The sequence below is a fragment of the Tursiops truncatus genome, chromosome 9 (assembly GCF_011762595.2).
Source record: "Tursiops truncatus isolate mTurTru1 chromosome 9, mTurTru1.mat.Y, whole genome shotgun sequence".
Classification (NCBI taxonomy): domain Eukaryota; kingdom Metazoa; phylum Chordata; class Mammalia; order Artiodactyla; family Delphinidae; genus Tursiops; species Tursiops truncatus.
The window spans coordinates 104859750-104873283 of NC_047042.1; the positions used below are offsets into that span (position 1 = coordinate 104859750).

Sequence of the window (13534 nt, forward strand, 5' to 3'; positions counted from 1 at the left end):
CACAGGGAGCATCAGGAAGAACCAAAAGCATAATGAAATGCAAGGCTTTTTCTTACAGCAGTTTGCAAATTGGCCGTGATGTTTCATAATCTGAAGTTTGGGTGAGGCAGTGCCAACACCCAGCTGGTGCAAGCTGGAAAAACAACTGGGCTGCAAACCCTTGGAAATACAACTTGATTACAACGAACGCCTCTCCCAAATGGAGCTAATCACACAGCATTCAGCTGCTCCCGGCAGCTTGCACGGGAGCACCGGACGTGCGTTCCTGTCTCCAACATTTGGGCCTCCTTGTCGGCTTGGGCCACACCCCTTCTGTGAGCCCTGTGGCCTGAAGCAGGCCCAAGTGTGGCAGGGAAAGGAGAAGGGGGCCCGAGACCCTGGGGGACTCTACAGGCCCAGTCTCACCTCCCTTCGTCTCATCCCCCAATAAGCTTTGAAAAGATGGTGACATCTTTCGTAAGATTCCTATGTTTTAATGAACGGTCTTTTCTATTTACAGGCTGTATGTATATATATTTAAAACCTGCCAGTGGGGTCATGCTTTACACCTGGCTACTTACTATCATTTTAAGAACTCGGGCCGAAGCCACAGTGCCTGAGTGTATCTATGAAACGTGCATCAGAATAGCTCCTCCATCACAGGGCCGTTGCGAGGACTAAGCAAGACGACCAGGATGAAGGGCAGAGCAGTGCCAGGCACACGGCAAGCTCTCCGTGGGAGCTAACTGTTACTCCAAGTATCATTCGCCAAAGCTCCAAAGACTCTTCCACCTCATTCTTTCTAACAGCTGCGGATTCTGTGGTACGAATACAGCATGCATTTAACCAGTCTCTTATTATGAAAAAGTAAGTTGTTTCTAGTGTCCTTTTCTTCTTTTAATTAATTTATTTATTTTTGGCTGTGCTGGGTCTTTGTTGCTGCACGCAGGCTTTCTCTAGTTGCAGCGAGCAGGGCTACTCTTCGTTGCGGTGCGTGGGCTTCTCATTGCGGTGGCTTCTCTTTGATGTGGAGCACAGGCTCTAGGCACGTGGGCTTCAGTAGTCATGGCACGCGGGCTCAGTAGTCGTGGCTCGCGGGCTCCAGAGCGCAGGCTCAGTAGCTGTGGCGCACGGGCTTAGTTGCTCCGTGGCACGTGGGATCTTCCCGGACCAGGGCTCGAACCCATGTCTCCTGCACTGGCAGGAGGACTCTTAACCACTGTACCACCAGGGAAGTCCCTCTAGTATCCTTTTGTAACAGAAAAATGCAGCAGGGAAGATCCTTGCACAACCATCACTGCAAAAGCTGAAGCAACTCTACTCCCACCAAGAGGGCATGAGGGTGGGGCACCCCACGCCCCCGCCCGTGCCCGCTGTGCTGTGTGAGGCTTGGAGGCGAACGAGCACATGAGCAGCACCCAAGCCCAGGGTGGCGAGCCAGCAGGACGCCAGGCTGTGTGTGGCTGCCAGGCTCCTGCCTGCCCCGTCCCAGCTGAGCCCCCCGGGGCACCTGCCCTGGTCCCCTCACCTCCCACCGTGCCCCCATCTCCGTTTAGAACCTTTTGCTTTAGCTGCACCTGGCACATGTTTACTTATAGGGCAGGTGAGGCCCGGACGGCACCAGCTCAGCCAGCAGGCCACCAGTCCTTTAGCCCCAGGAAAGGCTCCATGACCTACATCAGCCAGGGACACGAAGGAGAACGAGGGTCTTGCTGGAGCAAGGAGAAGCACGTGCAAACCCGAGAAGAACTGCGCCGTGGGGCAAGCGGGGCCCACATCGCGCCCGTGTGCGAGTGCTCGCTTCTCCATGGGATCTGCATTCGGGAGAAACCACAGGGAGACCCAGGTCCAAGGCCCATCCTGTCTGCCGCAGCCCTGGGGCTGTGCGGGGCTTGGAACCCCGTATCCTGGGGAGAGAGGCGAGGCCTGACCAAACAGGCATGAGGCTCCCCCTTTCTAAAACCATGAGGTTCCCAGGACAGAAGGTGGCCCACGCTGCATCCGGTCTGGGGAACGGGATCTGGCGAGGGTTAACTTTCAGATGGTTAACTTTTACCTCCAAATACACGGTTCATACAGGCAATATTTGTGGCTACATGACACAGATTGTCAAAACAGCTAAATAAGCAACTTTCCAATACAGCCATCCGGAAGGGGAGCTTTGCAGATGGCCGAGAGCCACCCCCCACCCAACCGGTCATCTCCACCCCACGGGCCATCAGGCTCCGCCTGGCCCGGCACTAAGTGGCCACGTCCACAGAAGTGCAGCTTCCCTTGGAAGCCCAGTGTGGGGAGGGCCCCTAACTGGACGCCAGACATCCCCGGCCTCGGCCGAGAGTCCAAGTGGAGCCCCCGGGAGCAGACACCTGGCCGCTGGGGTCCCGACGCCGCTCTGTCATGTCAGGACTCCGCGCAATAAACAGGGACAAGCTGGCTGCTGTCTCACCGCCAAGTCCCCCTCACAGGACAGCGGACTGAGGCATGGACCCCAACCTAGGCATCCACCACAGCACCATCCCCTAAGAAGTTCCCTGCGTCTGAGCCATTTCCTCCTCCTGAAAAGCTCTCCCTGAGATTATAAACCGTCTTGAAGACGCTGAAGATCAACCACAGCCGTCAGAAGGTCCTGCTGGGTCCTCGAGTCTCCAAGACAAGCATCAGACAGCGGGTCACCCGTGACGCCGCAGAGCCCTCTCCAGGTCAGCGCACAGCCCCACGGCCCGCCGCCCGGCACGGGCAGCCCCGACCTTGAACCCCAGGACACCCGATCCCTGTGCTCGTGACCTTCAAGGGTGGGGGGCCGAGCACTAGCGAAACTGGGGTCCTTTCTGAGCTTCTGGGTTTCCTCCCTTCAAACGTCTCCGAAGGAGACATGGTTTTCTCCTGGTGGGAGAGGGCAGAGCTCCCCTGGTCTCTGCAGGTTACCAGACAGCCCTGCTCGTGGCCGGTCCCTTAGCAAACACGAAAACCAAGGACGTGATCAGAAATTAACGGAAGCCAAATGGCCTTCATCCAACTGAATGAATGACATGTATCTTGCCCTGTGCTCCCCTGGATATTTATGGTGTTTATTCCCATCTTTTCTAGGCCTGAAGATTCCTGAGCTTTCGCCAGGCTGTCCTGTCACTGTGACAAACATGCTGGCTGAGGCCGCTGTGCCTGCGACTGCATTTCCCCCTCCAAACGGAACAGATCAGACATTACCCAGGCAGCATTTATTTTAGGAAGGCTTTTCATTATGGCGATGGAAAATGCCAGGGCTGAGGCTCCGTGGGCGCCCTCCAGACCTCCAGGCTCGCTCATTATCTGACACACGCACATGTTCCTGCCCTGTGCTGAGCGGCCTGGCCCACCCCCGAAGCCAGCAACCCAACATCCAAGTTGATTAACCGATGAAAGTTCTGGAGGAAGGACAGCCTCCGGATGGAGGCGAGAGGCGGGCGCTTCGTGCCGAAAGTGCTCCGAGGAGGAGCAGAGACATGGGGGCTCTCGGGGAAGGGGAGGCTCTGGAGAGGTCCCGGCCCAGATGTGCAGGGTGGGTATGCAGGTCGTCCTGGACACAGAGCTGACCCGCCCGCTGCCAGCTATGCCCACGACTGCCACTAAGACACGTGCAGAGGGGGGGACTCCCTTTACTCATCAAAAACTAGTGTTTATAAATTGTATACCTATGCATATATCTAGGTTCCCTGGACCTCAGGGAAACTGAGGTCCAGACAAAGTGGATAATTTGGTCACTCATAGTAGCGTGAAACCCCTTACTTTTTTTCCGTTACTCACAGATAATTTAATGATAGGGACATTAAATAACTCCTTCTGGGGTCCCTGGTCTGAGAGAAAAAACAACTTTTAGTCTCGATTTCCTTTTTCCAACATACTGAGGGAATCTGCAGTGTGTCAATCATATATGCCTCACTTATACTGCACAATTTGGGATACTTACCACAAATACCTCAACAAATGCTTCTGGAGCAGCTCATTCATTCACCTGTCACACTGCACACAAATACTGCTTCAGCGCAGGGGCCTTGGGGAGCACTGCTGTGTGGTGTATTTGAAAGTTGCTGAGAGAGTAGACCTTAAAAGTTCTCATCACAGGGAAAAAAACATTTTTTTCTTTTTCTTTTTTTCTTGTTATCTATATGATGGATGTTAACTAAACTTACTGTAATCATTTCACAATATATGTAAGTCAAGTCATTACGCTGTACACAAACTTACACAGTACTGTATGTCAGCTGTATCTCAATAAAACTGAAATTGAAAACCATAAACATTCCTTAAAATAGCCATTTGTATTCTTTTAATCCTGCAAACTAGTAACCATTTTTTTCAAATTTGGAGAACGGACACAAAGTTGCCAAATCTTTACAGTTCCAATTTTAAAATGCTTAAAGAAAAAAACCCTACCACCTGGTACCACAATCACTTCTTAAAAGAAAAATCACTAACAACAAAAAAAGAGAATATAATAAATTTTTTTAAGTCTTTCGAAGTGAATAGATCTGACCTGATGGAAACGAGTCACTCGTCGTCCCTTTGGCACCGGGGATGTCAGGTCTGCCCCGCCCCCACCAGGTGCTCAGACCCGGTCCTCGGGGCAGCCCAGGGGAAATGATCCATGCCAGTCACTGCCGGGGTGCACGTCCCCCGGCCTCTCAAGGTTTCGGGCTATAAATCGCGCTTTGTAAGGGAGTGTGGACTGACTTCCAAGAACTGGATCTTCACTGAGCAGCCTGGAAAGAAATCAAGTTTGGGCCTCCACAAAACAGAGGGCGCACCCAGCCCCGCCGTCCTGACACTCAGGGCCCTGACGTGACATTCATCGCTGCAAGCTGGGGCAGAAGCCGGGGAGCCAGCGAGGGTAGTTCAGCAAGCCTGGGAACACTGAATGGGGGTGTGTGTGTGTGTGCGTGTGCGTGTGCGTGTGCGCGCGCGCGTGCGCGTCCACCTAAGCTCGCTGCCCACAGAGAATGTGCCTCGCTGTTCACAGTGACGGGAGAAACAGAATCACCCTGACCGGCAGCGGAGGATCAGCAGAGGCCCACTTGATGCTGACGCCCCCGCCGTTCTTGCTACAGAGGAGGCGTCCTCTCCAGAGACCCAAGGAACCGTGGTGGCCGCACCGCCTGAGAAGCCCCTCGGGCGCTGGCTGTCCTTCCCACTGGCCCAGACCATGCTGCTGCCCCCCTTGCTTCCAGCAGCGAGCACACATGGTCAGTCTGAATTCTAAGCCCGCCAATGCCACCTTGCACCTCACTCCTGTCAGAAAATTCAGAGCACCAGGCCCGCAAACGGGGCAGGCCAGGACAAGAGCGATGGGAAAAGCCTGCTTCAAAAGATCAGGAAGCCTCTGCTCAGAGTAATGTTGCCTTCCTGCCCCAGAGCTGCAAACAGTGTGTGATAAGCCCCATTTCCAGGGCATTTCACTCACAAAGCAGGAGGCCCGGGTCTGCCCTGACCCCCGCCTCCCTCTCTGGCTTCACTGTCTTCAGGTCTCAGGACCCGGGCTGCTCCGCCAGGTCTTATCACAGGGGTGCTGCCCCAAGACCTGAAGCCCCACATACCAGAAACCGGGGCAGCCTCTGAGCCAAACCAGAGCCGTCAGAGAGAGGAAGCTCACAACTCCGGGCCACAAATCTACCGCAGATTCAGATGCTGTCCACTCACAGCCTGGGCCGTGGGACCAGAAGGTCACGACTCGCCGAACATCACACGTTGGTCTGTGCGGTCAGGACAAGACAACTGAGCGCTCACACCCCTGCCGGCACCACCAAGTGTGCAAATCTAGACAAGAACCCCTCCTTCTCACTCTCGTTTCCTTTCCACAAACACTTCACTTTCAGTTTTTCCTAGTTGTTCATTTAGGACACAGCCCAGAGAAGCCCAAGGTCAACTCCAAACACAAGCCATGCAGAGAGCACAGAGCAGAGAAATCGAGAATATCCTTACAGGCCCTTGAACTCACTGCCAGTCAGCACAGGCGCCTAAAGAGGATGGGTCGCCTTTCAGCCACTCAGTGCTGATACCCGGAACACTTTATAAACTGCTAGACTGAGGTCAATGGTAGTTCGTGGCCAAGGGAACAATTCATAGCACAGAAGTTGAGACGTTTATATCTTTTTAGGGACGGCTCCTCCGTCAGGGATTTACAGAAGAGCTTTCTTCTCTCACCCCAGCAGCTACCCCGTGCAAAGCCCCAAAGGACCCAGACAAATCACAGAGGCCGTGAAGGACGAGCAGGTGGGGAGGAAGGCCAGGACGCAGGAGCCCTGCCTTTCCAGACGCCCGCCCTGGGGCCCCACGTTCATACAAAAGCGTTTTGCAAGGTGTGTTTTCAAGCTGGACCTGACACTCCGCCTGCAGAGTCTTCAGGTTCTAATCGGGTCCCTCTTTCGCTTCTTTTATTCCGCCTGTTGCAGGGTTTGGGATTTTTGTTTGTTTGGGCGTGCTGTTACTTTTTAGTAAGGCCCGTGTTCGTCAGCACAGCTAATGAGAAACATGGGAAACACCTATTTCTTCAGGGTCCCAAAAGGTAAACGTCAACTTCGTAAGTGCTACTTCCATTTCCTGGCAAGAATTAGGAAACAAAACAAAATAAATATCTATGGAATAAAAAAATGTAGTACTTACACATGGAGGTCTTCTCACACGGGAAGCCCTTTCCAGATAAGGACTTCCCAAACCAACAACGTGTGTGCGGCATGGAAAATTCTCCAGTTATTAAGTGAATTAACTTAAATAAAATTCCGTTATACGACAAGCACTGGGAGTTTACAGGAAAGCGGCCCCGGTGATCTTCTGGAAGCAGGGAAGGTTCTGGAGGGCAGGAGAGGTTCTGGGAACAGGGAACACTCTGAAACCACGGGTAATCAGTCAGATCCATCTCACCCGCCTTCACTAATCCAGGTCGTTTTAGGGTCTGCATGTCCTCCAAGCAGCACGTAGCCTAAACAATAAGATGTTTGCCTGAGTTGTTTTCCAGGAACCTGGAATCAGCTGCTCCTAGTTTGAGCTGAGCTGGTTGAGACAGGATAGGACCACCAACCCTCCAACTGGGCCTGCACGAGTGTCCACTCAGTGACCTTTTGAACATGCAGAGGCGTGTAGCCCAGTTACACCTGCGCAGAACTACGATCCCCGCACCTTTTCCCAAGCACCTTTCTCCACCCTCCCCATGCTTCCCAGGCTTTGGACCGCCGTCCTTCTTTCTCATCCCATAGATACCCCCGAGCCCCTTGCCTTCGGAGAGGCCTGCCTTGCAAATAAACCCTCTCTTTGCTGCCAACCTCAGCATCTCAGCATTTTGGTTGAACCTGGTGTGGTAACAGTTTGGGAAGGCAGGGAAGGTTCTGGAGGGCAGGGAGACACTGACTTGTTTGTGTTTGCACGTCCAGTGCCCAGTATAGGGCCTGGCACACAGTACGTGCTCAGTCCACTGCAGCGGTAAGAGGTTTTTCTACATGGCTAACTGTATAGTTCAGAGGAAAACCAACACTCTGTGTTCATAATGAGAACAGAGAAACCTGACAAAGGATAAATATCTAAATTTTCCTCAAAATGTACCACTGTCCCTTGGTATCCACGGGGGGGATTGGTTCCAAGACCCACCATGGACACCAAAATCCACGGACGCTCAAGTCCCACGTTTGGGCCTCTGTATCCGTGGTTCCTCATCCATTGATTCAAACCACCACAGATTGTGTAACGTATTAATCGAAAAAAACCCACATGGAAGTGGATCCACACAGTTCAAAGCCATTCAAGGGTGGCCTGTCTTGTTTAGTCCTGGGCACAGATGTGAACTGTGGCGCTGCCTCTAAGCTCTAAGGATGTCGCCTTCCTCCAGAGAAGCCTGGTTCTGGCTTCCGTCTGGTGACTAAGGACTGAGGGCCCCGACAGCCTTATCCAGCCAGGATAAGATGGTTCGCAGCTGGACCTCTGTCCCTGCGAGGCCTGTCCTCTCTCCATTGAACCGCTTCTTGTCCACAGCCCACTGGGTCCCAAGTGGCACCTCAGAGACACTCCAAGGACGCCTGCCTGGGAAGCAGGGAGCCCTCCCCAGAACTGGCTGATGCTCTGATCCATCTTCTCCCAGAGTTCCACCCCTAACTCTTCACTCTGATTCTTTTTCTATCTCCTACCCCTTGTCCAGATTCTCCTGTGTTCTACTGGGTTAGTCAAACGCCTCAGTCCACCACTAATGGACACAGAACTCCCTGGAATCTTTGGCATTGAAATAGCTTTAGATTTGGTCTTCAGTGGAAAGCAATTAAGCTAACATGAAAATGGTGGTTTCTAGATGAAGATAAGAGCATGGTATGGGTCATTCAGCCCACTGATCGATGCCGGCAGAGGAAGCTCCCACATGTGAGTTTATATTTTCTGAGTGATTTACATTTTATTCCAACTGAATAAGCAAACCTCACTTCCTGACATTTTCTAAGCTGAAGACTAGTCATTCACTCCTTTTGAAATGTTCTTAGAATGAGAATCTGAATTTTATAAAGTGTTCTTCTGGAGGTTAGAGTGATGCATAATGAATAGTAGCAAGAAAATCTGATGCTTATAATGTAGAAATGTATTCCCTTCCCTCATCCCATTTTTATAAGAATAGTTGATAGGAATTAGTCATCGGATAATCAACAGTCCTTTGTATTTCACTGGCTTTTGATGCCAACCCAGAGAAGTGGGGTGGGAACAAGAAAGGGAATCTGCTTCCTGGAGACGCACGAACATCAGCTTTGGGTGCTGATGAGGCCAGAGAGAGGTTCAGAGAGTCAAGAAATTTTCACAAGAAGATTACGTGTATTTGTGAAAAATAGTCACTTTTTTTTTTTTTTTTTTTTTGGCTGCGTTGGGTCTTCGTTACTGCACTCGTGCTTTCTCTCCAGCTGTGGAGAGCAGGGCCTACGCTTCGTTGGGGTGCGTGGGCTTCTCATTGCAATGGCTTCTCTTGTTGCAGAGCACGGGCTCTAGGTACGTGGGCTTCAGTAGTTGTGGCACATGGCTCAGCAGTTGTGGCTCACGGGCTTTAGTGCACAGGCTCAGTAGTTGTGGCGCACGGGCTTAGTTGCTCCGCAGCATGTGGGATCTTCCCCAACCAGGGATTGAACCCGTGTCCCCTGCATTGGCAGGCGGATTCTTAACCACTGCACCACCAGGAAGTCCCCAAAAGTATCACTTCTGAAAATAAAGAGTCCAATCCCAGAGTAACTGGAAGGGAGTCTGGAAGAATAACCGGGCCAGTGTCCCGACTTCCAGCAAGTGTTCGCCCACACTTCAGGTCTCTGTTTATTCTGCCCGTGAAGACTTCCAGACCAAGAGAACCCCCCGTATCCCTCCTCAGGCTCTGTCTGGGCCAGCCTGCGAGGCTTCGTGACCACCACATCCCCAGGTCTGAACCTCCTTACTTAGAAGTTGTTTATAAATTGATGAAGCTGGACCAGGGAATCTTCTCCAGCCTCACAGTCTGTAACTGGCTCATTCATTTATTCAGCAAATACGACTGAGTGTATATATTCAGATACGCCCACCACTATACTGGCTTAAAGCTAAGTGTTTCTGATATATGGGCTCACTCTGCAGCCGCACGAGGTCTGTGGCAAACAGGCCCGGGAGCTCTTGTGCAGAAGCGTGGGCCACCCTCCAGTGGTCCTCTCGATGCGCTGCCGCTCACGTGTGCCCGGTGGCGTGACTGGTGATCCATTTTAACTAAGCACAATATGAACCAGATTTGAAGGGATCCTTGCAAGGAGATCATGGATGGTTAATGACGACACTATCACAGAAAACGGGATGAGCTGATGCTTCTCCTAGCGGGAGCTCTTCAGACACAGTGAGGTCAAAGGAACGGCAAGTTAATCAGACCCAGCAAGGAAGCAGTCAGAAAGGTGGAACGTCATCCTCCAGACTTCTTCACACATGGATTTACATACATTATCGTTAATGGCGGACACTGTTCTAACCGCACATTGTGCCCTGAGACAGCAGGTATACCCTGAAGCCACTGAGATTGAAAAGACATTTAAAAAGTAAGCATCTGAAACAATATTAATAATTTTAGTGAGGAAAAAAAGTTTTTGTACCTTCGACAATAATAATTAATCATTGGCAATGTTTTATCTCTCATTCTTTTAAATTTATTTTTAATTTGTTTTATAATAAGCGTTAGTTCAGTAGAGCATGTAGGTAATTTGCAAATATATATACGCATACGTGTATACCTCTACATATACACATACACATGGCGTGGGCCATGTCCATGAGGGGAGGTTTCCAGCAGAACAGTGACAGGGTCAGATTCTCGGGGCAGGTCCCCGGTCACTGCACCAGAACTGGAGGGCATGCAGAGGAGACAAGACTTCTTTGTGTTACACTTTGTTCTGCCACCCCCATCAGCCCTCCTCTCCCTCTCCTGCAGGTGAGCACACAGCCAGCAGCTCCTCCCAAGCGCCCCATCTGCATCGGGGCTCCTCAGCCAGCCCAGCTGACCTTCCGGCCAGTCCTCCGGGGTGGGGGCATCCTGTGCACTGAAGGACATTCATTCAGCATCTCAGCCCCCTCTCTGGAGGTTCCAGCAGCACACCTCCCACCCCAGCTGGGACAACCAAAAATGTCACCAAGACAGTTGAGACCCCAGTGGAAAACCACTGGGTTACATAAAGGAACTGCACACCCGCTTCTCCAGGGGAAACTTAAAACAACCCTCCGCCTTTTTTCAAAGGACATATTCTTCCCCCTTTATTCATTTTACACAGCAAAGCAGCAGCTTTTGATATACTGGAGGAACTATTACACCATTTGAAACACGTACACCCATACCCACATCGGATCTTTCAAAATAAGGCTTTGATTTTGGAGTTAGGACCCATTTAATCTTCTACAATCTTTGTGAAACATCTTATTTTATGTAAGATCACCTCTAACAATCTGGAACATTCTTTTTTTCCCAGTGTTTGCCTTTAAATGTACCCTGGATATCTGATGTTCTTTAGGAGTTCCTAAGGAAAACATTTAATCATTAAACAAATGCTACATATTCTTCAACAATATCAATTTAGACCAAACATATCATTTTTTAACATCACCAATAGACTGCTTAATTAATGTACTGATGTGTCAATAATGTAGTCTCCTAGCACCCTAACATGGGTTTTACATCTATAGTTCACTCCCTCAAAGCCTTTGGAGGATGAGAACAGGCATATCTGCATAAATATCCAAACTTTCGGCTTGACTGCACATTTTCATCTTCTCAGAATAGCACCAAGTCAACACATTCCTTCAGAACTACTTCTTCTCAGAGACAAAACAGACGTAACCAGGCAGGATCTAGCTTCATTGCTAAGTATCGATACTCTTTAACCCGTACACACTTACTATATTTTTTACTAACAAGGTTTTCATTCCCAGACTGTTCCTTTGATATTGCATTGGTCCATTCTCCTAGACATTTGCTTGTCATATGAATTCCGTACAATGGTTTTCAGCACACCACCCATGTCATTTACACCATCCTGGTTATACATCTGTATGTACGCATCCACATCTTCTATGATGAGGGTAAATTAAAATCTAAGTTCATTATGATATGTTAGGAATAAACAACCATTAGAAATTATCACAGAGATTGGTTCAAGATGGCGGAGTAGAAGGACGTGCTCTCACTCCCGCTTGCGAGAACACCGGAATCACAACTAACTGCTGAACAACCATCGACAGGAAGGCACTGGAACTCACCAAAAAAGATGCCCCACATCCAAATACAAAGGAGAGGCCACAATGAGACGGTAGGAGGGGCGCAATCACAGTAAAATCAAATCCCATAACTGCTGGGTGGGTGACTCACAAACTGGAGAACACTTATACCACAGAAGTCCACCCACTGGATTGAAGGTTCTGAACCACACGTCAGGCTTCCAAACCTGGGGGTCTGCCAACGGGAGGAGGAATTCCTAGAGAATCAGACTTTGAAGGCTAGCGGGATTTGACTGCAGGACTTCAACAGGACTGGGGGAAACAGAGACTCCACTCTTGGAGGGCACACACAAAGTAGTGTGCGCATCGGGACCCAGGGGAAGGAGCAGGGACCCCATAGGAGACTGAACCAGACCTACCTGCTAGTGTTGGAGGGTCTCCTGCACAGGCAGGGGTGGCTGTGGCTCACCATGGGACACTGGCAGCAGAAATTCTGGGAAGTACTCCCTGGCGTGAGCCCTCCCAGAGTCTGCCATTAGTGCCACCAAAGAGCCCGGGTAGGCTCCAGTGCTGGGTCGCCTTAGGCCAAACACCAAAAGGGAGGGGACAGCCCCACCCATCAGCAGACAAGCCCATTAAAGTTTTACTGAGCTCTGCCCACCAGAGCAACAGCCAGCTCTACCCACCACCAGTCCCCTCCCGTCAGGAAACTTGCACAAGCCTCTTAGATAGCCTCACCCACCAGAGGGCAGGCAGCAGAAGCAAGAACTACAATCCTGCAGCCTGTGGAACAAAAACCACATTCACAGAAAGACAGACAAGATGAAAAGGCAGAGGGCTATGTACCAGATGAAGGAACAACATAGAACCCCAGAAAAACAACTAAATGAAGTGGAGATAGGCAACCTTCCAGAAAAAGAATTCAGAATAATGACAGTGAAGATGATCCAGGACCGAAAAAGAATGGAGGCAAAGATAGAGAAGATGCAAGAAATGTTTAACAAAGATCTAGAAGAATTAAAGAACAAACAAACAGAGATGAACAATACAGTAACTGAAAAAGAAAATACACTATAAGGAATCAATAGCACAATAACTGAGGCAGAAGAACGGATAAGTGACCTGCAAGACAGAATGGTGGAATTCACTGCTGTGGAACAGAATAAAGAAAAAAGAATGAAAAGAAATGAAGACAGCCCAAGAGACCTCTGGGACAACATTAAACGCAACAACATTAGCATTATAGGGGTCCCAGAAGGAGAAGAGAGAGAGAAAGGACCCGAGAAAATATTTGAAGAGATTATAGTTGAAAACTTCCCTAACATGGGAAAGGAAATAGCCACCCAAGTCCAGGAAGTGCAGAGAGTCTCATACAGGATAAACCAAAGGAGAAACATGCCAAGACACATAAAAATCAAACTGGCAAAAATTAAAGACAAAGAAAACGAATTGAAAGCAGCACGGGAAAAACGACAAATAACATATAAGGGAACTCCCATAAGGTTAACAGCTGATTTCTCAGCAGAAACTCTACAAGCCAGAAGGGAGCCATGATATACTTAAAGTGATGAAAGGGAAGAACCTACAGCCAAGATTACTCTACCCAGCAAGGATCTCATTCAGATTCGACAGAGAAATCAAAAGTTTTACAGACAAGCAAAAGCTAAGAGAACTCAGCACCACCAAACCAGCTCTACGACAAATGCTAAAGGAACTTCTCTAAGTGGGAAACACAAGAGAAGCAAAGGACCTAGAAAAACAAACCCAAAACAATTGAGAAAATGGTCATAGGAACATACATATCAATAATTACCTTAAACGTGAATGGATTAAATGCTCCAACCAAAAGACACAG

General features: G+C 49.9%; 1 protein-coding gene across 4 annotated transcripts in view; it reads right to left on the reverse strand.

Moving 5' to 3' along the window:
- Positions 1–13534, reverse strand: part of PTPRN2 (protein tyrosine phosphatase receptor type N2) — a 689600-nt gene that overhangs the window by 664431 nt on the left and 11635 nt on the right. For 2 of the 4 annotated variants that reach the window (XM_033863561.2, XM_033863562.2), the window contains exon 1: positions 6613–13131. The exons of 1 other annotated variant lie outside the window; for it this stretch is intronic. In XM_033863561.2, the coding sequence (XP_033719452.1) occupies positions 6613–6907 (295 nt within the window). In that variant the 5' untranslated portion in view covers positions 6908–13131. Of the gene's footprint in view, positions 1–6612; positions 13137–13534 lie in introns of those variants that run through there. One more of the 4 variants, XM_073810145.1, reaches the window with a different exon arrangement.